The sequence below is a fragment of the Rhinolophus hipposideros genome, assembly GCF_964194185.1.
Source record: "Rhinolophus hipposideros genome assembly, chromosome: 2".
In the NCBI taxonomy this organism is placed as follows: Eukaryota; Metazoa; Chordata; class Mammalia; order Chiroptera; family Rhinolophidae; genus Rhinolophus; species Rhinolophus hipposideros.
The window spans coordinates 31375901-31403372 of record NC_138048.1 but is presented as its reverse complement, the minus strand read 5'-3'; the positions used below and the strand labels follow the sequence as shown (position 1 = coordinate 31403372).

Genomic DNA, 27472 nt, shown 5'->3' with positions numbered 1-27472 from the left:
ACATCTAATGTATTGTTGGGAGGACCTGACCAAATCCTAGTGACATAAGCTTAGAAAAGATACTGTACTTTAAACTGGTTTTTCTCTAGCTTTACCAAAGGTTCTGGAGCTTTTGATTCTTAACCATTTTCTACATCTTCTACCTACTAGTTTCAGGTGGGTGAAATGTTTGGGATGGTTAGAATGTCTGGAAACAGAGGTGGGATAGAACATGATGAGTTGCTTGGATGAAATTTGGTTGTGAGAGTTAAATTAATAGGCAGAGTTAGGAAGTGAGTTTGTTAAAAAAAGTAAATAGGGATGGGAAATTGTCATGTATTTGTTTTATGGTACAAGGGGTATGTGTTTATATTTTTGTAAAATTCTCTTGGGTGGATCGAGTATTTATAGACAAGAATCAATTTGGATTGCTTATTCTCCTGGAATTTTTTTCCCCCTCCATTGATACCATTTTCACTACCAATGAGCTTATAGAATTTGTACTTATGGACTTAGTTCTCTGGTAACATAACCTTATCAAGTCACTATTCTTCCTACCCCACTAATTATTCCTTTAGGAATATCAATAATAGAATACATGACTCATATTATCAGGCTGGATTTGAATACCCTCTGTAATTGTGGCAGCTAACAGCTATCGAGTGCTTATATACCAGGCAGTAGGTTAAACCTGAATTATCTCAATTTTCACAAGTCCGTGAGATATAAATAGTATTGGCTTTATTTCACAGAAGAGGACATTTAGTTCTAATTCATTGTAATGTGGAGGAATATTGTTAGTATGTCTATGGAAAAGCTATTTTAATATTACTAGATTTAATTTTTTGTTTTAATAACATATATTACTGAGTTCTACTAGACTATCTGAAACATTTCATGAATTGCTAGTCTGTGCAGGGAAGTAAAAGCAAAAAAAAGAAATGTATCTGGAGAGGAGAAAAAAATCCCTTTATATTTGCATTACTTTAGAATCTCTAATCCTATCTACTGTGTTTGATCTCATTTTTGAAGATCGCAGTACCTTTCAGTGTCCTAAAAAAAATTAAGTTTTGTTGCAATGTAACTTACATATTTTAAAATCCATCCATTTAAGTCTATAATATTAGTACATTTACAGAGTTGCACAACCATCACCACAATCTAAATATTTGAACATTTCCTTCCTCCTTCTCCTCCCCCCAAAACTGTATGTGGTCTCACTTATCGCCCAAGGCAACCACTAATCTTTTAGTGGTCTATAGATTTGGGTTTTTTGGGTATTTCTTATGAATGAAATCATACAATATGCTGCTTTGTATCTAGCTTCTTTCACTGAGCATAATGTTTTCGAGGTTTATGTTGTAGCATATATTAGTATTTTGTTTTTGTTGCTGAATAACATTCCGTTATATGGGTATTTGTTGTTTATCCATTCACTAGTTAATGGACATTTAGGTTGTTTGTACTTTTTGGCTATTGGGAATAATATTGCCATAAACATTCCTGTTCAAGTTTTTGTGTGGATCTATGTTTTAATTTCTCTTGGGATTGGAATTAAAATGCTAAACTGTTTTCCAAAACAGCTCTACCATTTTACATTCTCATTGGCAACATGTGAGGTTTCCAATTTTTCCACATCCTTACCAATACTTATTTTCCCTGGTTCCTTCCCTTTCTTTCTTCCATAGATGTCCTGCTGGATGTGAAACAGTATCTTGTTGTGGTTTTGATACGAATTTCATAATGATATTAAGTATTTTTTCATGTGCTTTTTGGTTATTTGTGTATCTTCTTTGGAGATATGTCTATTTATAGCTGTTGCCCATTTAAAAATTGTATTGCTTATCTTTCTGTTGTTGAGTTGTAAGAGTCCTTTATATGAAGTGTGATCAAACAATACGGTGAATGTTTAAATAAAAAAAAAATGGTTACAGTAAAAGACACATTGCCATTAATCCTCCTTAAAATATTCCCCCTCTCTTCAAACACACTTATCCCATTGTTCCTGCCACTTTCTGAAGCAGTTCTGAAAGTCCTCTTTGATGAGTGTCTTTAGTTGTGCTGTCATGGCTGCCTCGATGTTCTGAATCATTTTGACTTTGGGGAAGAGCCAGAAGTCACATGGTGCCAGAGCCGGTGAATAAGGTGGATAAGGACACACTGTAATGTTTTTATTTGACAGAAATTGCCACACCAGAAGCATGTGTGACACAGAGCATTGTCATGATGGAGGATGATTTACAGCACACTTTAAAACACACCTTCTCTCAACCGTAGCTCACACCCGACTGACTGCACCGAACAAGTGGAAACTTGTCACACACTGTTACTAAGGTCCGACATGCTGCTTCCTGTATTGAAGGTCCCTGCTATTCTGTTGGATGGCACTCGGCAGCAGCATTCTCCGTATTTTGTGATCACAACAGAAAGGCTCCGTATCATATATCGCTTTTGATATGGCAATTTCTGTCAAATAAAAACATTACAGTGTGTTTACATGCACCTTATTCACTGTATCTGGTACTGTGCAACTTCTGGCTCCTCCCCAAAGTCAAAAGGACCAACAAAGGTAAACGTTTTGAACCGATTGAGGACATAGAGGCCATCAGGCTGTAGAGGCTGCCACGACAGCTCAACTAAAGACACTCACAGAAGAGGACTTAATAGAACTGCCTCATGAAGTGGCAAAAATGATGGGACAAGTGTGTTCAAAGTGAAGGGAAGTATTTTGAGGGGGATTAATGGCAATGTGTCTTTTACCGTAATAATTTTTTAAATTCAAACATTTACTGATTTTTTTAATCACACCTCAAGTATTCTCATGCTAGTCCTTATCAAATATATGATTTGCAAATATTTTCTCTCATTCAGCTTTTCACTTTCTTGATGTCTTTTGAAGCATAGAAGTTTTTTTCATTTTGAAGTCCCATTATCTATTTTTCTTTTGTTGTTGTGCTTTTGTTGTCATATCTTAAGAATCTGTCGCCTCATCTGAGGTCACTCCTGTGTTTCTTCTAAGTGTTTTATAATTCTAGCTCTTAGATTTGTGTCTTTTATCCATTTTGAGGTATGCACTTAAATTTATGTTTTAATTTGTGAAGAAAATTTGTAAAAAAATCAAGTGACTGTTAAGTATAAGGGTTTATTCCTGGATTTATAATTCTGTTTCATTGATATACATATGTCTTTCTTTATGTCAGTACCACTGTGTTTTTTTTTTCTTTTTTTTTTTTTAATTTTATCGGGGAATATTGGGGAACAGTGTGTTTCTCCAGGGCCCATCAGCTCGAAGTCATTATCCTTCAGTCTAGCTGTGGAGGGCGCAGCTCAACTCCAAGTCCAGTTGCCATTTTCAATCTTTAGTTGCAGGGGGCGCAGCCCACCATCCCATGCGAGAATTGAACCGGCATCCTTGTTGAGAGCTTGTGCTCTAACCAACTGAACCATCCGGCTGTCTAGTACCACTGTGTTTTGATTACTGAAACTTTGTTGTAAGTTTTGAAATTGGGGAATCTTCCAAGTTTGTTATATTTTTCAAGACGTTTTTGGTTGTTCTGGATTCCTTGCATTTTCAGTTCAATTTTAGAATCAGGTTGTCAATGTTAACAAAAAAGGCAACAAAGATTTGATAGAGGATGTGTTGAATGTGTAGACCAATTTGGGGAGTATTGCCATTTTAGCAATATTAGGTCTTCCAGTTCATAAACATGAGGTGTCTTGAGGTCCTCTTTAATAATCTTTAAACAGTCTTCAGTGTCTTAGACTTTTTTGTTAAATTTACCCTGAGGTAGTTTCTTCTTTCTGATGCTGTTGTGAATGGAATTGTTGTCTTAATTTTATTTTCAGAGCATTCATTGCTAGTGTATAGAAATTTAGCTGATTTATGTATATTGATCTTATACTTTATGACCTTGTTTAAGTCTTACTAGTTCTAAAATTTTTAGTAAGATTCCTTGGAATTTTGTATATTTAAGATCATGTCATCTGCAAATAAAGGCAGTTTGACTTCTTCTTTCCAACTAGATGCCTTTAATTTGTTTCCCTTGCCTAATTGTTCTGGCTAGAACAGCGAGTACAATGTGAAATAGATGTGTGAGAGTAGACATCTTTGTTTTGTTTTGTTCCCACTCGCAGAGGGAAAGCATCAGTCTTTTCACCATTAAGTATGAAGTTAGCTATAGGTTTTTCATAGATGCTCTGCTATGTTTGTGTCCCCTAAAAATTCATGTGTTGAAATCTTAATGCCCAATGTGGTGGTATTTGGAGGTGGGATCCTTGGGGAGGTGTTTAAATCATGGGGATGGAGCCCTCGTGAATGGGGTTAGTGCTCTCATAAAAGAGACCCCACAGCGCTTCCTAGTCCCATGTGAGGACAGAGTAGAAGTTGACAGTCTACACCTCGGTAGGAGGCCTTCACTAGAACCCGACCATGTTGCCTGGTACCCTGAACTTGGACTTCTCAGCTTCCAGACTGTGAGAAGTCAATACTTGTTTATAAGCTGCACAGTCTATGGTATTTTATTATAGCAAAAGAACAACACTGCCTTAGACTGAACTGCCAAGACATGCCCTTTTTAATGTTGAGTAAGTTAACCTTCTATTTCTAATTTGTTGGAGGCTTTTTATCAGGCATGTGTGTTGGATTTTGTCAAATGCCTTTTCTGCATTTATATTATGTAATTTGTATTCTTTATTAAAATAATGTATTACATAAATTGATTTTTAGATTTTAAACAAACTTTTCATTCCTGGGATAAATCCCACTGAGTCTGATTTATAATCTCTTATATGACGCTAAATTCAATTTACTAAGATTTTGTTAAGGATGTTTATGTTTGTATTCAGAAGGGAAATTTGTCTGTAGTTTTCTTATGTTGTCTTTGTCTGGCTTTGGTATAATACTGGCTTTATAGAATGAGTTGGAAAATGTTCTCTTCCTTTGTTTTCTGTTTGGAGGTGTTTGGAGGATTGGTATTAATTTGTCTTTAACTGTTTGGTAAAATTCATCAGTGAAGCCATCTGGTCATTAGCCTTGTGTGTGTGTGTGAAGTTTTCAAATTACATATTCAAATTTTTTCTTGTTACAGCTGTATTCAGATTTTCTATTTTTTTATGAGTCAGTTTTGGTAATTTGTGTTTTTCTAGAAATTTGTGCATTTATGTTATCCAATTTGATGGCATATATTTGTTCATAGTATTCCCTTATAATTCATTTCTATAATATTGTTAGTGATGACCGTTTTTTCATTTCTGATTTTAGTGATTTGATTCTCCGCTTTTTGTGTTCAGTCTACCAAAAGATTTGTTATTTTTGTTGATCTTTAAAAAAAAACCAACTTTTGGTTTCATTAATTTTCTCTATTGGTTTTCTATATTCTATTATATTTGCACTAAAAAGAAAATCTTATTTTCTTTGTTCTACTTGTTTTGGACATAATTTGTGCTTTTTCTAATTTATTAAGGTAGATGATTAGGTTATTGATTTGAGTCTGTCTTTTCTAATAGACGCATTTACAGTTAAATTTTTTTTCATAGCACTTTGCTGTTAGCTGCATTTCATTAATTTTCTTTAATCTCAAAGGTATTTTCTAATTTCTTTCTTTTTTTCCTGGATTTTAGTCTTGTCTCCACAACTTGACTCACTGGGTGGCTTTAGATAAGTTCTGAAGCCTCTTCAAGCCTCTGTTCCCCCATCTTTAAAATGGGTTTTGGTTGTCCTAAGGATTAAGTGAGATAAGTTCATGAAGCATGTAGCACAATGTCTGGCACAAAGTGGAAGTGCTCAGTAAACTTTATTGTTATTATTGATGTTGTTATTATTCTGCTGGCTACAGGAAGTCACCTAATCAGTACCGATTTTGTCCTTTAAATTATCCAGTCCCAAAGGGTCCCTCCATGTGATAACTTAAGGTAGATTGGGTCTCTGAACTGGGTTCAGAGACAAAGGTTTATGGGAATTATTAGAGTTTTCCCATTTGGGAAAGTTTCCAGCTAGAGATTATCCAAAACTGTATTTATTATCTTACGTCAGAAAGGGCTCTGCTTGTCGTGACTAGGCTTAATGGAACATCCCAAAGAAACTGGAAGGAGGCAGGGGCTGTTTACAGAAGCACACATCAAGAGGAATATTACTTCTTTGCTGCCACTGCCCTTTTCTGCCTGCATGACTGCAACGGCCTGCATGTCCCCCTGAGGTCTGCTCCCACATGGTTGCCCAGTGATGTTTTTCAAATGTAAATCAGGTCATGGGACTCTTCTGTTTAAATCTTTACAGTGGTGTCCTGTTACATTTATCTTTACTAAGTTTTATGTACACTTATTCCATCAGTTATTGAGAGAGGTATGTAAATGTGGATTTGTCTATTTCTGCTATTCTGTACATTTAAAAAAAATTTTTGTTTTAGATATTTTGAAGGTATGTTATTAGGTGCCTACAAATTTAGAACTCATAAATCTTCCTGGGGGAATCTACCCTTTTGTCATTCTTTAATATGCTTCTTTTTTATTCATTTATTTATTAGTTTCAGGTGTACAAAACAATAATAATTAGACATTTATCATTTATATCCCCCCCACTGTGTCAACCCCCCACCCCCATCCACTATCCCTCTGACATCGCACACAGCCATTACATTTCCTATTCCTAATGCTGTACTCCGCTTCTTGTAACTATATACATATATATATATATATATATATATGTATATATATATATATATATAAAATATATATATATATATAAACTTGTAGTTGACATTCATTATTATCCTTCTTTGTCTTTAGAAATGCTTTGTATCTTAGAGCCACAGTTCCCAAACTGTACTGAGGTGCTTGGAGGCACTGCAAACTTACAGGGCACTTTGGGATATTTTAAATTTTCAAGGGAAACCTATTGACATCTGTTAGATGCCATGTGAGCTACATGGAGGTAGTTCACAGTTTCAGAATCGATCACACTTGTTTTAGGATCCTATTGCTGCATAATAAATTATCCCATCACAAGTGAAAAACATTTTGGGAAGAGAGAATGAACCCAGCAGAATGTAGACACTGAGGTACGGGGGTAAGGGAAAATCACAACATCGTAGCTCTGGTTGGGACTTTACAGATTGTGTATTTTCTAATTTCTGATATGATTTCTCCTTTGACCCATTTATTATTAAAACGTATTGTTTAGTTTCTGTATATTTTAAAATTTCAAATATTTTCTTCTGTTTTTAATTTTTAAAAACTGAGATATAAAGGACATATAACATTATATTTGTTATACAGCATAATGGTTTGATATTTGTGTATATTGGGAAATGATCACCACAGTGTCTAGTTACCATCCATGACCACATGTAGTTACGCACTTTTTTGTGTGATGAGAACTTTAAGATTTACTTTCTTAGAAGCGTTCAAATATACAATATAGTATTAACTATAGTTACCATGCTGCACATTACATCTCCATGACTTACTTGTCTGTTGTTAATTGTTAAATGAATTCCATTGTGGTCTGAGAACATTTTGTATAATTTCACTGCTTGTAAGTAAATCATTTTATGGCGTAGTGTATGGTCTTTCTTGGAGAATGTGTCATGTGTTGGAGAAGGATGTATATTTTGTTGCTTGGTGGAGTGTTCTGTGTTTGTTAGATTTAATCAGTTGAGAGCATTCTTTAAGCCTTCCGTAGCCTTGCTGATTTTCTATCCAGTTGTTTTATCCATTACTAAGATTGAACTATTGCTGAATTGTCAATTTTTCCCTTCCATTTTGTCAGGTTTTGCTTAATGTATTTTGGTGGTCCTATTATTAGCCATGTGTGTATTTATAATTGATGTTTCTTCCTGATGAATTAACCTTTTTTTCAGAGCAATGTCCCTTATTGTCTGTACTAATGATTTTTTTTCTTTCTCTAAAGGCTATCTTATCTGGTACTAATGTAGCCAATCTACCTGTCTTATGGTTGCTGTTTGCCTGGTATACCTTTTTCCATTCTTTTATTTTGAACTTATGTATTTCTTTGAATCCCACATGTGTCTCTTGTTGAGAGCCTATGGTTGGATCTTGTCTTGTCTGTTTGGTCTGCTATAACAAAATACTGTAGACGAGGTGGCTTATAAACAACAAACATTTATTTTTCATAGTTCCGGAGCCTGGGAAGTCCAGGATCATGGCACTGGCAGATTCAGTGACTGCTGAGGGCTTATGGTTCATAGATAGCCATCTTTTCTCTGTGTCTTCATAGAACTGAAGGGGTCTCTCTGGAGCCTATTAATCCCATTCACGATGCCTCATGACCGTATCACCTCCCAAAGGCCCCACCTCTTAATACCATCACTCAGGGGTAGGATAGCAACATACAAATTTTTTGGGGAAACAAACATTTAGAACATAGTAGATTTTGGTTTTTTTCATCTATTCGGACGGTCTCTGCCTTTTGATTTGTTTAATCCTTTCACATCTCATGTGAATCAAAGTGTCTGCAGGGCTATGAATCAAAGTGTCTTCAGGGCTATGCTTCCTCTGAAGGTGTTAGGGAAGGATTGCTCCATGTCTCTCTCCCATCTTCTTCAGACATTACTTGTCTTTTAGATGCATCACTGCAGTCCTCTGCATTTACATGTTTTCATTGTGTGTCTTCACCTAGCTCTTCCCCCCTGTGTATGTCTGTTTCTTTGTTTAATTTTCTGTTTTGTAAAGCAACCGGTCATAATGTATTAAGGCCTAACCTGTTGACCTGATTTTAACATGTTTAGTGTAGAGACAGTATTTCCAAATAAAGTAACACTTTGAGGCAATGAAGGTTAAGACTTTAAAATGTATTTTTTGATTCAACCAATAACAGACCTTGAAATGGGAGAGAAATTGAGCCCTTTTGGGATCAGTATTTTGTTTTTTAAGGAAATGAACTTGCAATCTCTCAATTTCCTTTTTCTCATTGTTTATTCTTAAAAATCCGTTTGTACTTCAATGACATGTAAATGAGTAAGTATTTGTTGTTTTATAATACCTTATTTTTTGTGTGTGTATGTATTGGTTTTGGTTATAGAACTATTCAGGTTTGCTATTTATTCTTTTTTTTTTTTTATTGGGGAAGGGGAACAGGACTTTATTGGGGAACAGTGTGTATTTCTAGGCCTTTTTTCCAAGTCAAGCTGTTGTCCTTTCAATCTTAGTTGTGGAGGGTGCCGTTCAGCTTCAAGTTGTTGTCCTTTCAGTCTTAATTGTGGAGGGTACAGCTCAGTTCCAGGTCCAGTTGCCGTTTTCTAGTTGCAGGGGGCGCAGCCCACCATCCCTTGCGGGAGTCGAGGAATTGAACTGGCAACCTTCTGGTTGAGAGCCTGCGCTCCAACCAACTGAGCCATCCGGGAGGCAGCTCAGCTCAAGGTGCCCTGTTCAATCTTGGTTGCAGGGGGTGGAGACCACCATCCCTTGCGGGACTTGAGGAATTGAACTGGCAACCTTGTGGTTGAGAGCCCACTGGCCCATGTGGGAATTGAACCGGCAGCCTTCGGAGTTAGGAGCATGGAGCTCTAACTGCCTGAGCCACTGGGCCAGCCCTGTTTATCCTTTTTTTAAAAAATCAACTTTATTGGTATGTCACAGAACAACATGTATCAATTTTGATTATAAATTTTTATGATTTTTGCAGATGTATTTCTTTTTTTATTATGGTAAAATGGACATAACATAAAATTTACCATCTTAACCATTTTAAGTATATAGTTTAATGGTGTTAAAAGCATTTATAGTGTTGTGCGAACGTTATCACCATCCATCTCGAGAACTCTTTTTATCTTGTAATATGGAAACGAACCGTTAAACAGTAACTCCCAATTTTCCCTTCACCCCTCAGCTCCTAGCAACCACCATTACACTTTCTATTATCTACTAATTTAACTGTTGTAACCGTATAAGTCATATAAGTCATATAAGTGGAATCATTCAGTAATTGTCCTTTTGTAATTAGCTTATCTCACTTAGCATAAAGTCCCCAAGGGTTATCCATGTCGTGACATGTCAGAATTTTTTTTCTTTTTAGGCTGAGGTATTACTCAGTCATTCATTGTATATTTGCGTTGCTTCTACATTTTCGTTATTGTGAATAATGCTGCTATGAGCATGGGTGCACAAGTATTTCGTTGAGACCCTGCTTTCAACTCTTTGGGGTATATGCCCTGAAGTGGAATTGCTGGATCATTTAGCAATTGTATTTTTAATTTTTTGAGGGACCACCAAATTATTTTCCGTAGCAGCTGCACCATCTTACATTGCCACCAACAGTGCACAAGGGTTCTATTTACTGTATGTCTTCGTCAACACTTATAATTTTTTTCTTTGTTTTCAAGAATTCTTTCGTTTTTTTTGCTTCTGTTTTTTATTATTTTACAAATATTTTTTACTGTGCCATTTTAGTTGACATTCAATATTAGTTTTAGGTGTACACCATAGTGGTTAGACATTTATGTAATTTATGAAGTGATTCCCCCGTTAAGTCTAGTACCCCCCGACACTATACATAGTTATTATAATATTACTGACTATATTCCCTGTGCTGTACCTTACATCCCCGTGCCCATTTTATAACTGCCAATTTGTACTTCTTAATCCTTTCAACTTTTTCACCTAATCCCCAAGCCCCCTCCCATATGGCAACCATTGATTTGTTCTCTGTATCTGTGAGTCTGTTTTGTCTGTTCCTTTATTTCGTGATTTGGATTCCACATACGAGTATAAGTAAAATCATATGGTATTTGTCTTTGTCTGTCTAACTTACTTCATGTAGCATAATACTCTCTAGGGCCATCCATGTTGTCACAAGTGGTAAGATTACATTTTTTGTATGACTGAATAATATTTCATTGTATGTATGTACCACATCTTCTTTATCCAACCATCTATCGATGGACACTTGGGTCTTGTTTTCTTATCCATTGAGTCATCCTATGTCTTTTGAATACAGCATTTAATCTATTTACATTTAAAGTTATTATTGATAGATGTGTAGTTATTGTCATTTTATTATTCATATTTTGATCTTCTTCTTGTTCTTTTTTTTGTCCCTTTAACATTTCTTACAATACTGGTTTGGTGATGATGAAGTCCTTTAGCTTTTTCTTGTCTGGGAAACTCTTTATCCGTCCTTCCGATTTTAAATGATAGCCTTGCCGGGTAGAGTGATCTTGGTTGTAGGTCCTTGCTTTTCATCACTTTGAATATTTCCTGCCAATCCCTTCTGGCTTGCAGAGTTTCTGTTGAGAAATCAGCTGACAATCTTAGGGGAACTCCTTTGTAAGTAAGTAACTGCTTTTCTCTTGGCTGCTTTTAAGATTCTCTCTTTGTCTTTAACCTTTGGCATTTTAATTATGATGTGTCTTGGTGTGGCCTCTTTGAGTTCGTCTTGTTTGGGACTCTCTACACTGCATGAACTTGTATATCTATTTCTTTTGACAGGATAGGTATGTTTTCCATCATTATTTCTTCAAATAGGTTTTTAGTTCCCTGCTCTCTCGCTTTTCCTTCTGTTACCCCTATAATGCGAATGTTGTTATGCTTAATGTTGTCTAGAGGTCCCTTAAACTATCCTCATTTTTACTTTTATTCTTTTTTTTTACTGTTCTGATTGGGTGTTTTGTGCTACCTTATATTCCAAGTTGCTGATTCGATCCTCTGCTTCATCTAATCTGCTGTTGATTCCATCTAATGTATTCTTCATTTCAGTTATTGTATTCTTTATTTCTGACTGGTTCTTTTTTTTTGTATATAACAAACCAGTTTTATTTATAAAGATGCTTAAAAATTAAAGGTAAAGGGAGGGATAAAGAAAGGTAAATCATACCAATGCAATAAAAGAAAGCTGGAGTGGCTATATTTCAGATTGAGCAGAATTCAGAGCAAGGAAAGTCATTATATATAAAGAGGAGTATTACATAATGTTAAGTGACCAATTCTCTAAAAAGATGCAACAAATCTTGTGTATACACCTAATAAAGTATGTGAGATAAAAAATGATAAAATTTCAAGAAATATATATTATTATAGTCATTGATGTGAACACTGCTCTATCAGTAATGAACAGCTCTTACAGGCAGAAAATCAGTAAGGACATAAGTGAACTCAGTAGCACCATCAATCAACTGGATCTAATTGTCATTTATAGACTACTTTATCCAGCAGCATCAGAATACGTGTTCTTCTCAAGCTCACATGGAAGTTCACCAAGATAGACCACATTCTGAGACATAAAACACAACTTAATAAATTTAAAAGATTAAAAATCATACACTGTATCTTAGACCATAATGGAATTAAACTAGGTATTAAGAACAACAACAAAAATATGTGGAGAACCCCAAAATATGTGGAGATTAAAAGACACACTTAAAAATAACATTAGTCAAAGACTAAATCTGAATAAAAATAAATTTAAAAATATTTGAACTACATGGTAATGAAAACAAAACATCAAAATTTGTGGGATATATTATCACACAATGTGAAATATGTATTATATATTATAGAAACGTGCACTTGAAATCTATATAATTCTACTAACCATTGTCATCCCAATAAATTTAATAAAAAAAAATTGTGGGATGCAGCAAAAACATTACTTAGAGGGAAATTTATATGAGTGAGTGCTTAAATGGAAGAGAGATCCAAATCAATAATCTAAGCTTCTACCTTAGAAAACTCAAAAAAGATGAGCAAATTAAATGTAAAGTAAGCATAATACATAATAAAATAGAGCAGATATCAATAAAAATTAAAAACAAGAAATCAGTAGAGAAAATCAGCAAAACCAATGTTGGTTCTTTAAAAAGATCAATGAGCCTTTAGCCAGGCAACTGAAAAAAAGATAGATGACACAAATTGCTAATATCAGAAATTAACAGGAAACATTACTATAGATCCCATGGAATTTTAGAGGAAAATACTGAGGCACTGAACAATTCTATGTTCACAAATTTGTAAACCTAGATGAAATGGCCCACTCCCTTGAAAGACACAATCTGCAAAAATTGCGGAAGAAACAGAGAATCTCAATAGATCTTAATCTAAATTCAAAGCAACTCAATCAATAATTAACCCTCTGAAGCAGAAATCACCAGGTCCTGATAGTCTCACTGGTGAATTCTACCCTACATTTGAAAACGAAATTATACCAATACTTTATAATCTCTTCCAGAAGATAAAAAAGGGAATACTTCCTAACTCATTCTATGAGGCCAGCATCACAATAACATCAACACCATGCAAAAACATTGCAAGAAGAGAAACTCCAGGCCAATACCTCTCATGAACATAGGTGCAAAAATACTCAAGAAAAAATTAGCAAATTGAACCCACCAATGTATAAAAAAGAATTAGGTATTACGACCAAGTGGGGTTTATTTTGGTGTGCAAGACTGGTTCAACACTTAAAATCAAGTAATGTGATTGTATTACATCAACAGGCTAAAGAAGAAAAGTACATGATCATATCAGTATATGCAGAAAAAAGCAATTGTCAAAATTCAATATCCATTCATAATAAAAATAAAAAAACCCATTCAGCAAACTAGGAATAGAGAGAACTTTGTCAACTTGATGAGAAACATCTACAGAAAAACCTGCAGCTGGGCTGGCCTGGTGGCTCAGGCGGTTGAAGCTCCATGCTCCTAACTCCGAAGGCTGCCGATTCGATTCCCACATGGGCCAGTGGGCTCTCAACCATAAGGTTGCCAGTTCAACTCCTTGAGTCCCACAGGAATGGTGGGCTGTGCCCCCTGCAGCTAAGATTGAACAGGGCACCTTGAGCTGAGCTGCCTCCCGGATGGCTCAGTTGGTTGGAGCGTGTCCTCTCAAACACAAAGTTGCCAGTTCGATTCCTTGAGTCCCGCAAGGGATGGTGGGCTGCGCCCCCTGCAACTAGCAACGGCAACTGGACCTGGAGCTGAGCTGCGCCCTCCACAACTGAAAAGACAACTTGGAAAAAAGTCCTGAAAATACACACTGTTCCCCAATAAAGTCCTGTTCCCCTTCCCCAATAAAATCTTTTAAAAAACCCCAAAATTAAAAAAAAAAAACACCTACAGCTAACATCATATATAATGGTGAGAAAGTAAAACCTTTGTTTCACTAAAATGAGAAACAAGGCAAGGATGTCCTCTTGCACCTCTTTTCTTCAACATTGTACTGGAAGTCCCAGCTAATGCAATATGACAATGAAAGGAAATAAAAGGCATACAGATTGTTTGTGACTGATTCTTTTTTATGGCTTCTCTGTCATTTTTTATGCTTAATATCTCTTTGTCGAAGTTCTCACTGAGATCATCTGTTCTTCCCCTAAGTTCATTGAGTATCCTTATAACCAGTGTTTTAAACTCTGCATCTGGTAAATTGCTTTGTCTCTATTTCTTTTTCTGGAGTTTGTTCCTGTTTTTTATCATTTGGGTTATGTTTCTTTGTCTTTTCATTTTTGCTGCCTTCTTGTTTGTTTCTGCATACCAGGTAGATCTGCTGCATCTCCCAGTTTTGGGAGGGTGGCCTTCTGTAGTAGGTGTCCTGTGAGGCCCAGTGCTCCAGTTTCCCTGGTTACTTAAGATCCAGTGGTATCCTTCAACTTGTGTAGGTTGTGGGTTCCCTCCTATTGTATTTCAGCCTTGGTTACTGTTGGCACATCAGTGGGTGGGATTGATTCTCAGGCTGACTAGCTATGAGGACTGGCCATGACTAAAGTAAATGAGCTGTTGAGTGGGGGCTGATTCCACAGAGTGATTTGCTGTAGCGGGTTTTTGGTGCCTGCTGAGTCCACCCTTTGTTTGTGGAGCTAATTGGGTGGTGATCAGGTGTGATTTGAAACTGGGTGTGTTGGTTCTGTGGTCTCTTGGGAGGAGCTCCGGTGCAGGCCCAGGTCAGCTGCTACCTATGTCCAGCCCAGGGAGCTACAAAGTGATCTGTGGTCGGTAGCTGCCTGTGCTGGGTATGGAAGTGCCTGGGAGAGGCTAAGCTGTGAACTGAGGTTGGCTGCCAGTAGTGCTGGGCTGGGGGCTGTTTAGCAGGAGGTACAGGACAGCCACTGTTTGTTTGGTATTTGTGGGCCTTTCAGAGATTTTAGGAGAGTCCACAGTGTGGATTGAGGCTAGCCAGTTGTGAGTATCAGCCCTTTATTGGGTAACAGTGTGTTTTTTCCAGGACCCATCAGCTCCAAGTCAAGTCATTGTCCTTTAATCTAGTTGTGGAGGGCGCAGCTCAGCTCCAAGTCCAGTTGCTGTTTTTAATCTTAGTTGCAGGGGGCGCAGCCCACCATCCCATGGGGGAATTGAACCAGCAACCTTGTTGTTAAGAGCATGCGCTCTAACCAACTGAGCCATCTGGCCGCCCTCTAAATTTATTCTCACGCGCTCTAACCAACTGAGCCATCTGGCCGCCCTCTAAATTTATTCTTGTGTTTTGATTTTTTGTAGGCTGTCTCTTTGTCAAAGTTCAGTGTGAGCTGTAAACTTAAGGTCTTCTCAGGTGTTTTTTTGAGCCTGAGCCTTTTCCTATGTATTTGTGGTAACTTTCTGATTTCCCCCTTTCATGCATTACTTTTGAATGTTATAATCTTTAATGGCTGACTCCTCAAAAGGGAAAAAGAAAAATGAAGAAAAGGAAAAGAGCACTGGCCCTTTAAATCTCTAAAAGTAACTTCCGCCCAGACAGGTGGGTCTTGTATGGGGAGGGACAACCACCATGGCTGCCTTGTGTTCAAAAAGCAGGAAAAAAGTGCTTTTAAGTAAAGGTAATTACAAACTGTTTTTACTCACAGAACTGTTGAAACCAAAGTGCGTGGCATCTTTTCCAATTCCATTTCTCCAACTCTGGGTATTGACTAAATGTTCTACAGTTTAGTTCAATCCTAACATTACCTACCTTGAGTTAGCCTCAGATCCCACAAGTTAAGGGCTCAGTCTCAACACCGCACTCACTTCAGATGCCAGTTGCGAGTCCCAGGTAGTCACTAGAACTTGTGAATGACTGGTTATAAATGGGGGTTCCCTCGACCCCCTCTTCACGTTTGATAATTTGTTAGAATGGCTTACAAATCCCAGGAAAACACTTTCTTACATTTACAGGTTTATTATAAAGGATCCAACTCAGGAACAGCCAAATGGAAGCGATACATAGGGCCAGGTATGGCTGGGGGTGTGGAGCTTTCGTGACCTCTGGGTACGTCACCCTTCTGGCATCTTCATGTGTTCACCAGAGACAGAAACCAAATAAATATTTCTCACGGTATCAGTACTAAACTATAGAACTTTTTCCTTCTCTTATCTCTTTCTCAACCTGTCATGGTGTATTTTATTTACATTTATGTGTTCTAAGTACAGAAAAAGAAAAAAATTATTAGGATGAATTTTACTTTTCACTTTTATATTTATTGTGCACTGCTACTTTTATATGTAGCTGTAAGAGCATTGGACCTGTATGAGCACTTACCGAAATTATACAATTTATATTTCATAGTTTGTATATATATATATCTATTTTGTTCTTACCATAAGAGTAGAAATGTTGCACAAAACTAACCCAGCTGCTTTTATTTCACTTCTCGATACATCTGCATTCTACCAACACTTTCTGTCTTTGGCATACTGATGTGGAAAGAATGACTGAAAGTAAAAGGAACTGAGTTGTCTTATCGGTCCCTTTCCTGCAGTGTCATCATTTTCACTGTAAGTGGTTGGCCAATACAGGGAAGTAACACCAGTAGGAAAGGATACAATAGAGTACCTTGTATATTTGTGTTTCTTAGGATGCCATCTCTCTCTCTCTCCCTCCCTCTCTCTCTCTCTCTCTCTCTCTCTCTCTCTCTCTCTCTCTCTCCCTCCCCTCCCTCCCCCTCCTCTTCTCCTTCTCCCCCTCCTTCTCCCTCCGCGCGCGTGCGTGCGTGCGTGTGTGTGTGTGTGTGTGTGTGTGTGTGTGTGTGTATGTATGTATGTTGGAACCACGGAATGGTCTGAATGAAAAGTGTAGCCTTTCAGGACATTGCACTGTGAATCTCATTGAACTCTCATACATGGTGAGACTATCAGAATTTTTTGTTCATGAACATCTCAGATATATGTGAATGGAACAGCTGGGAATCGTGGACACACATATTAATATTATGAGTATCTTCTTAGCTCACGTGTATGCTCCATTGTACATGAATTTCACTTACAAAATACAGGTTCAAAGATGAAATTGTTAAGAATTTCAGGATAGCAATAGCAGAGCATTACAAAAATGTGGGGCTTTGAGCTTAGGGCCCTGTATGCTGCGTGCATTACATGTTCATGAGGCTGGCTCTGGATGCAAGGGAGACACGATGGAAATGGGTACTAAGAGCAGCTTCAGACGAAAAAGATGATCATCGCTAGGTGGTTAAGAAACTTCTAGCACAGCTGAAATTAAATAGGTGTTATGGATTGAATGTGCCCGCCCCACCCCGAATTCATGTTTCAATCCTAATCCCCGATATGATGGTATTAGGGGCCTTTGGGAGGTGATTAAGTCATGAGGGCAAAGCCCTCATTAGTGCCCTTATAAAAGGGACCCAGAGAGCTTTGTTGTCTTTCCTGCCATGTGAGGACAGTGAGAAGAATGCTAGCCATGGATCAGAAAGTAGGTCTCACCACATATTAAGTCTGCTGATACCTTGATCTTGGATTCCCCTAGCCACCTGGACTATGAGACATATATGTTTGTTGTTAAGGCACCCAGTCTATGGTATTTTGTCATAGCAGCTTGAGTGGACTAAGACTTTATGAAAGGGGACTAGGCAGAGGTATGCAATTTATTCTGTTAACCATATGGATTGGGTATTAAAAATATTCAGTCAACTAGTGGTTTTAGTAGTACCTCAGAGTCCAAAGCAGTTAAGCATCAGTGGTTTAGTTTCAAAACATCAGCTGCAGTATCTTTTTCATTCCAAAGATGCTTGTTGAAGCATTTGGCCAGTTGCTAGGTAACAAACTGATGTACTGCGGTATCCCAGGCGATTACAGTAATAATTATTTTTTAGAGCCCTGGAAATTATTCTAATGGTTTTTCAATCCAAATTTTAGCTAAGTGTACTTGTATAAATTAACAAAAATGTTGCTTATTTAATTCTTTATAATTTGGCTTTGATAAAGAACACTGATAAGGTAGACTCATTTTCTTAAGGCAGTATACATACTGGGGGTGCCAAAAAAATGTATACACATTTTAAGAGTTGTGTATGCTCAAGCAGTAGTTCGTAATCAGAAGTGTCTGGACGCTGATGGTAACCACTTTGAGCACCTCTCGTAATTGCAGAAGTCAGACATGACTTGTATTCATCTTTTGTTATCGGTATATATTATTACAGTTAATACAGTATTTTCCTTTCTTAAAATGTGTATACAGTTTTTTTTGGCACCCTCTGTATTTTTGCGTGCTCTTAATGGCTTTTAATTACTTTTACTGATGTATAGTTTACATATATATGAATTTTATGTGCGTATTTTGGTGACAAATTTGCACGCTCATAGTACCACCACCACCACCACCACCACCACCACCACAGTCTCTGGAACATCCAAAACTTCAAGTGTCCTTTCCCACTTATCCCTGAACCGACCACTTCCAACCCCAGGCAGTCATTGATCAGCTGTCTTTTACTGTAGATCAGGTGTGTCTTCCTAGAATTGCAAATATATGAAAACACAGTATGTATATTCTTTTGTGTGTGGCTTCTTTTACCAAGCTAATATTTTGGAGATTTGTCCATATTGTTGGATGTATCAGTAGTTCCATTTCTTTTTATTGCTGAATAGTATTCCATTATATGAAAATAGTATTTTTATCTGTTGCAGAGGAAAAGCTTTTCCTTTACCCTCTTAGATTCTATGTCTGGGCCTGAGAATTAAACCGACATAAAACAGATTAACAGGAAAAATGCATACACATTTATTTAATATTTTTATGTACATACAGGAAACCTTGTAGGAAAAATGAAGACTTGAAGATGTGTTTAGGACTGAGAGCTTATATACCTTTTTAACAAAGAACAATACATTTGTGGAGAAGCGACAAGACAGAAAAAAAAGGGTTAGTGCTTCTTGGTGCAGTAAAGTGTTGAAAAATGACTAGAAATATGAGAGAAACTAATGGAAGATAAAAGTTATTTTAGATTTGTTTGTGTAGATTCATAGTGGTGTTGACTCCCAGTCTCCAGTGATAAAAATGTCTTCCTGGTACAGAAAGAACACCTTTCTAATGGGAAATTATATGACACACTTTTAGGTAGAAATGGGAGGTCAGACATCCCTTCCTGCAGCTGCTGTTTCTCAAGTGCCTTCAGCTCATAATAATCAATATGCCAAAGATGCTTATTTTGGGGTGTTATGGTCTTATCCCCTTCAGCTGGACATTTGGGTTGTTTCCATTTTGCGCTACTATGACTAAAACTGTTATGAATATTCATGTATAAGTACCTGTATAGACATGGTTTCATTTCTTTTGGGTACATACTTAGGAAATGGATTGCTGGGCCATTGAAAGTATATTTTTAACTGTGTAAGAAACTGCCAGCTTTTCCAAAAGTGATTGTGTCATTTTACATTCCCACCAGCAGTGTAGGAAACTTTTAGTTTCTCCTGAACCCTGACAACACTTGTATGGTCGGTCTCTTTTATCATCCCTGGTAATTGATGTGTAGTGGTATCTTACTGTGGTTTTAATTGCATTTCCCTGATGAATGATGATGTTGAGCATCTTTTCATGTGCTTATTGGCATTTTGTATCTTCTCTAAAGTGTCTGTTAAAATCTTTTCTTCCTCTCTGCCTTTTTTAAACGACAAGCTTTTTTTTTAAAGACCATAAGATAGTATTGATGATATTGAGTACCTTTTCATGTGCATATTGGCCATTCATGTCATTTTTGTGTGAAATGTCAAACTCTTTTGTCTATGTAGAGTGAGAAAAAAACCCTTTTTCTCTGCCTTCCTAAATTCTCTGAACGGGGTTTTACAATTTAGACTGGCAAAATACAGGTTAATAAGATAAAAATAAACAGTTTATTAACGCCTGTGGCATGCATATATGGGAGAGTGACTCAAAGGAGTGGTTAGAACTTGGGCGTATATAGCATCTTAACAAAGAACAATAAATTTCTAGAGAATTTACAAGACAAAGGAAAAAGGTTTGAGACTTCCAACAATCGCAAACTGTGGGTTGGTAAATATGGGGGAAACTAATGGAAGATAAAGTTTTTTTAGTAAGGCTTGTTCTGTAGATTCCATCTCTAGGCTGATAAGAGTGCCCAGTGCTAAATAGTCACAGCTTTCTTTTAGGCAAGTGGGGGATGGACGGAGAGCGTTTATTGCCTTCTACTGTTTCTCAGTTATCTTCAGCTCAAAATAATACTTATGCCATAGTGACATATTTTGGGGTGGCATATTCGGGTTTTCTGTAACTATTTTTTGAAGGGCAAGAAATACTCTAAATTAAATTACGGATACAGAAACCAATTACTACCTTGATTGTAATTGTCAGTTTACTGAACCAAAAAACAGGACTTGAAATTTGAGGATTATTTTTTTCTGATTTCTGAATTTATTTAGCTAAGTTATGTAATTAAGTCACATTTATGTATTCATTGAATGCTTATTCAGTTTTGCTTTTTTTGAAAATTTTAACTTTAAGAAACTTCAAACTTTTATAGAATCCCTAGTATATGTGCTTTTCATAGAGAAATTAAAAAAAAAAATTTGCCCCCTGCTGTGGTTATGCTGTTTTCCTACAACTGCAAGTTTTCAAATGTATAAAACAGTGCTACAGAGGAGACCTAGTGTATTATTTAGTGGGAGTTGTAGTTTTAGACTCTAAGTACATGGATCAGTGATTATTGACCCTTTTAAATGAAAAGTAGAATAATGGTTTATAGCTTAGAAAGAGCTATTTTGTAAATAGATAATTGGATGGTTCTGAAAAGCCTAGCTACGTACTTTAGCAAAGATAGTAAGTATATAGAATGTTGGGTTAGGTGGAGCTCTCCATTTAGCCATCCTCTATTCTTTATTTTTACTGTAAAATATAATGCACCTACCAAAAAGATGAATAAAAGACAAGCAGTTTAATAAATTATATATTACAATTTATTTTTTATAAGGCAAATATACTCAGATAACCACCATCCTTGTACAAAGCAGAAAGCTATGCCAGAAATTGTCTTGTGCCTTTGCAGTTAGAACTCCTTTCCTCTCTTTTAAACTAACCTATGTCCTAGGTAATTTTCAGGATACTACTTGCTTACTTTCTTTGAATAATATTGTCACCTAAGTTGTATCTCCCTAAATGTTAAGTTTAAGTTTTATTTTGTCTGGTTTGAATGTTGTGCTTTATTCTCAAGTTTCTATTTCAGTATCCATAGAAATCTTATAGCATTTAAATATAGAAATTTAAAAATTTTGAATACTTGAATAATTTTGAATAATTTTGGGAAAAATCATTGATGACTTCTGTTTTAGGATATTATTAGTCAGCCAAATTACAATGAAGCCAAACATATAAACATGAAATAAGCGTTTTCCCAGAGAATCCAAATTGTTTTTTTCACTTAGAGCCACCCAATTAGAGTAATTAGGAAGAACACCAGTGGTTATTTTCCAACATAAACTCTTATTTGGTCTGGGTGAATAGGAAAATGACTTTTCCCAACATTGGATATTTTTAATTAAAATTACCATTGGGATAATAATTTTCCAAATAATTTAGCAAATTACTAATAGTCAGTAGTTTTCCCAGTAGACTAAAAGTATACCTTATATATTCTTAAGATTTTATATTTTCATTTGATCCTTTAGAATTTTGAGTTGTACAGTTGTAAAACCTTGTAAAAGAATAGTTTAATATCCTGATATTAATATGCAAAAAATAAATATTCATCTCACTTGTCAATTGATAGGTTTTGGCTATGTAAATCTGAGTTGTTTACCATTCTTCAAAAAAAAATTAGTTGACATCTGTCTTTACATAAATAGTACTTGCTTAGTATAGAGAACAAATAAAGACAAGTAGAAAACAGAAAAAAAACGATATTCAACCATCCTTAAAATTTAAAGTAGAAGATTTTAAGAGACTAATAATATTCCATTAAATGGCTTTATCGTGGTTTACTTAACTATTCTGCTGTTGCTGAGCATTTAAGGTTGCTTTTAGTTTGTTGCTTTTATAATAATACCATGGTGAATAACTTTTCCCCTCTTCATGCATAACTCCCTACCTCCCCCCCCCCATATGTCATACTTTTCTTGGTACAGGATTTCAGACATGGAATTATTTTGATGAGAATGTAACACTCCTATATCCTTCATCTAGATTTACCAGTTATTAACATGTTTACACATCTGCCTTCTCTCTGTCTCTTTTCAGACATGTATGTAACTGCATATTACATATACACATACACATATATTGCATATTTTGAGGGAACCATTTGAAAGTAAGTTGTAGACATCAAGGCCCTTTGCCTCTGAATACTTCAGCCTGCATTTCCTAAGAGCCAGGACATTCTCTTAACATAATAACTACAATGCATTTTGAAGAAAATTAACAATGATTTCATATTGTCATCATATATAAAGTCTAGAATCAGAATTCCCTGAATGTCCCCCAAATATGTTTTATTATTTTTTTAAAATCTGGGATCAAATTGCGGTTCATGCGTTATATTTTTTGGTTATTATGTCTCGTTAGAATAGCCCTGCCTTTCTCTCTCTTTTTAAAAAAACCATGACATTGACTCTTTTGAAGAATCCAGGCCAGTTGTCTTGTAGAATGTCCTACATTCTAGATTTTTATGCCCTATCTGGTTTTGTCCTTATGATTACATTCATGTTACATTCTTGCAAGAATACTTCATAGCTGATGTCATTTGCTTACTGTAGCATATCGATACATAATGTTTGCTTGTCCCACTGTGGGTGCTCCTACATTTGATCACTTGCTTAAGGTGGTAGCTGCCAGATCTCTTCATTGTAAAGGTGGCTTTCTCCTTTGTAATTAATAATCACTTGTGAACCTAATTATATTTGTACTGTGCTGACACCAAGGTGGCTGAGCACTGATGGAACAGAGTCACAAGACAGAGTATATTTGTGACATAAATTCATGATTATTAGTCTCACTAGATTCCTAAACTGCAAGATAATCCTGTGTTTCTCTAGTTAGGTTGTGTTCGCCCTCACCACAATGATGATATGAAACCTTTCCTCTTCTCAAGGCTGTATTCCTAATACCTTCGTATTAATTTGGAAAGATGATCTTGGTTTCTTCTACTTCTTGGAAGAAGGAAATGGTGCCCCTTCTTCCATCATAAACCAGCATGGTGGAGAAGTTAAGAGTGCTAGCAATAGAGTTGAGAGTGTATGGTTCTGAATCCCACTTTCACTAACTCACCCATTTTACTGTGGGCTTAGTTATTGGGTATTCTCTCTTGGTTTTCTCAATTGCAGAAGAAGAACTACCATTGTATCTCAGGGTAGTTGTGAGGATTAAATGAAGTAAATCATTGTAAAATGCTTAAGTAGCTTAGTGCCCGGCATATTTTGCATATTCAATAAATATTAGCTCTTGTTATGCCATTTCTTAGGAAACTTACTGTGTTAATTATTCTGTCTCCTGTATCTCCAGCCTCTCCTACTCTGTTGACCTCTTTCCATAAGCACTTAAGCTTTCACAGACGTTTTCTATCTTAAGCTAACTAACGAACCAACAACTAAGAAACCTTTCCTGTACCTCCCATCTATCTTCAACTTTTGTCCTATATCCTCTATTCATAGCCACATGTCAACTATCTACATTTTTTTGTTTCCCTTTCCTCCTCTTTCATTTACTCATCCCACTGTGTTCTGGTTTCTGCTGCCAGCATTCCACTAAACTATTCCTGATAAAGTCACCATTACCTCTCTAAATTCATTTTTTATTTCCCTTTAACCTTATTGCTTGCATTTCATTCTTCATAAAAGATCAAGGTGATCGTTTAAAAATGCAGCTCTGATCTCATCATTCTCTTGTTAAAACTAGTATAATAGATTTCTATCGTTACTGATATAAAGTCTCAAATTCTGAATACAGTGTACAAGGTCCCGCCTAACTGCTCATCTTTATCTTGTATAGATTTCCTTTTCACTCTAAGCACTTGAACCAGGCAAGTTCTTTAATTTCCTTGAACAAACTTTATTTATATATGAGCCATTTGCATTTTGTCCCCCTTTTGACAACTCTCCATTTTACACGTTTCTTTTGGATAGTGCCTATCCTTTGAGGTTTCAGCTTCAGTGTTGTATTCTCAGTAAAACCTTCCCTCACCTGGTTCAGAAAGGGTGCAGCCATCTGTATTTGTCTTAATACCACTCATCAGAATTGTAATTAAACAACTAATTGGGTAATTCTTCTCTGGTAGGTAAGCTCCATGAAGGCAGGAACTGTAACCACCTTGTTCATTGCCGAATCTCCAGATTCTACTAGTAGAGTTGTGTTGTTAGCTGCTGGCAGGCAGTCAGTATTTGTTGAAAGAATGAATTACTCTTATTCACTTAGAGAGATGTCACTCATCTCTTTATTCATTCTAAAACCTCTAGATTATTATTTTTTTAAACTCAGAATGGAGGTTCCCCTGAAGACTTGTACCCCCTCCTTCCAGATAGTTTGAAGATATAGCCCCAAGTAGCTGCTATAAACAAGTGATTTCTTTGAAATCTGTTTTATTTTTAAAATACACGAGCACTTTGCTTTCTGTTTCTTAATATTCTTATGTTTGTTAAATAAACAAACAGTGCCTAAAACTGGTACCAGGGAGTAGGATAGACACTCTTATGATTAAACATTTCCAATTCTTTCAGTCATTCCTCATTTGACATTGTTTCAGGTCTACTTGGTATCCTGTTTACACTACTGCAAAATCTATAGTCCAAGGTACCAGAACTGACCACAGTTCTTCAAGTATTATTAGCTCAAAGATGTATTGAAGGAGTAATGGGCAAAATGTAATGAGACAAACTGACATTTATCAGTTTTACTCTTGAAATTGATACAGGTACAATCAAAGGAAATGTTTTAAATTGACCTATTTCTAGAAATAAGGTGAAATTAAATCTGTATCTTAAGAACTGTATAGGCATAAGACCATAGATGATGTATTGTTGCACTCTTAGTTTTAACATTGTTTTCCAAATCAACAAATGCTAAAAGAAGAACAAATTTTTAGTGCAGGAAGTGGTTGCTTCTGTGAAGAGTTATGCGGATTGTGTATTGTTGTTCCACTCACAGTATGAATAGGCATAGATGGGTTACTAGGAATCCATCAGCTCTACATGTATATGACTACATTTGTAGCATACTAGATGGAATTCTGAAGAAAATCCCAATTTCAGTGAAATAAGCTTTACTTTTTAATATATGTTCAAGAATGGTTAGACAAATGTTTTACTTACAATATATATTATTCTAGTTAATTGCTTGAAGAACTGAACTTAGAATCCTTGGAGGTTTTCATTTATTATAGTTTGTGATGACTTCATGTATTATACAATGTTTAGTACTGTATGTATTAATTATTTGTGTGTGTAACAGGCAACTCAAAGTTATGTTGACGAATGTCCTATGGACGGATTTAGGACGAAAATTCAGAAAGATCCTACCTAGAAACGATGCTAATTTATGTGATGCCAACAAGGTGCAATCAGACTCATTGCCTTCGACATCTGTTGACAGCCTAGAGCCATGTCAAAAATTAGAGCCTCTTCACCAAAGCCTTAATTTATCTGAAAGGTATGTTGTTCAGTATTGATTTTGTTCAATTCACCACATTTTGAAATAATACTATAAGTCCAAATTCTTAAAAATAAGATTGTTGTTGGAAATGATCTTTAAGAAAATCTGCATATGCAGGTGTGACCCAATGAAAGCAAATCTTAAAGCTGACCATCTTAATAAACTTTATGATCATTCTGTACTCCATTAAGTAGATTAACAGAATTATTTTTAAGAACAAGTATCAGTACATTTAATTTACTTCATAATTTGATTCATGTATACACATTTTTAGAGATTCATTTATGATATAAAATGAAGAGATGTATATAGATAGGTAATGACCTAGATGAAATAACATCTAAAAGGTATGTTAAAGATGCAGAAAATAAAAAAGATAAGTTAACATACCTTTCAAATGTTATTTAATCTAGGTCCTTACCACTTTTGACATTTTTGAGTTTTCTTTTTAAAAGAGGAGATGATGTTAAAATATTACTACCAGATCTTTAATACAAACATGCAGTTTAATTTTGAAAAATAACAAGACAAGATTTGTTTTGTATTTTTTAAAATAATTGTGTATGGAGTTTGGGGCTGAAAACTAGGAATTAGCTCTGGGAATTTTTGATCCGTAACATAATATTTTTTAACGTATTTTCATTTACAGTTTTAATCCTTAAATTAATAGTTTTTGGAGGAGGTGCTTTGCTTTCATTTGGAATAACCTGTCATTAACTAGATAGAGCTTTGGTTATAGGGTCTGCAATCTGAATGACAGTGTGTAAGTGTTTTAAGCCAAGATTCGGATAAAAATCACTAACTTTCAACACTTATTTAAAAAATGAAAGTAGAACTCTGTCAAAACATATGAACGTAATATTATACATTAATTTTAAAAAGGATACTTCTTTTAAAAAAGGCAAAAACATAAAAAGCTAAGTAATGAGAATCTTTTTACTAGATCATACCTGATGTAAATTTAACTTTCTGAAGCATCCTAAATTATAGAGTCAGACAACTTAGCTTCACTAATTATGAAGCAGTTTGCTCTCATAGTTCTGGATGCTAGCTAGCTTTTTCCCTTTTTAGTATGGGTGAATTATTTCTTTATTGTGCTGATAGATCTAAATAAAGGGGCTACTTAAAGGATTGGCCCTTTTAAGTCCTTTGACTATTTTGAAAAAAGCCACAACTCTTCCAAATGACAGGCTCATCAGTCCTCCCATTTTCTTTTCAACTAGAACAGTGTGATTAGAATAGTGTAATGTTCCTTCCTTTTAGAACAGTTTTTTCCACCAGGAATTGTTAGCTAGATTATGTGTTCATGAAATTTAAATGTAATGTGAAGAGTCCCAATAAGATTCTAATTTTGTTTTTACTGTGTATGTGTGCCTTTTGTTGATTCGCTTCCTGGGGTGAACAACCAGCTAGTCTAGACTTTTTCCCTCAGCTCCAGGTGTCCTAAGTTTACCTTGTTCAAAGTGAATGCGTCATCTTTGTTTTTATACTTGTTCTGAATCTGTATCCCCTCCCTGAGTATATGACTCTGTACACTCAGTTCTCCAAATTAGAACTCGGAATTGTCTTAACTCCTCTTTCTTCTTTACCCGGCATAGCCAGTCATCTATCACGTCTAGTTATTTTTATCTCGTAAGTCTGAATATGATCTCTTCTCTAACTTTATTGCCACTGCCTCAGTTCAAGCCCTAGTGACTTT

The 27472-nt window shown here is 35.9% G+C and overlaps 1 protein-coding gene across 8 annotated transcripts in view; it reads left to right on the top strand.

The window, feature by feature from the left end:
• The window catches only part of SENP7 (SUMO specific peptidase 7), a 118791-nt gene that overhangs the window by 23991 nt on the left and 67328 nt on the right, over window positions 1-27472 (top strand). For 4 of the 8 annotated variants that reach the window (XM_081026638.1, XM_081026636.1, XM_081026635.1 and 1 more), the window contains exon 5: window positions 25573-25770. The exons of the other annotated variants lie outside the window; for them this stretch is intronic. In XM_081026638.1, coding sequence (XP_080882764.1) covers window positions 25573-25770 — 198 coding nt within the window. The remainder of the gene's footprint in view (window positions 1-25572; window positions 25771-27472) is intronic. 8 annotated transcript variants of the gene reach the window in all.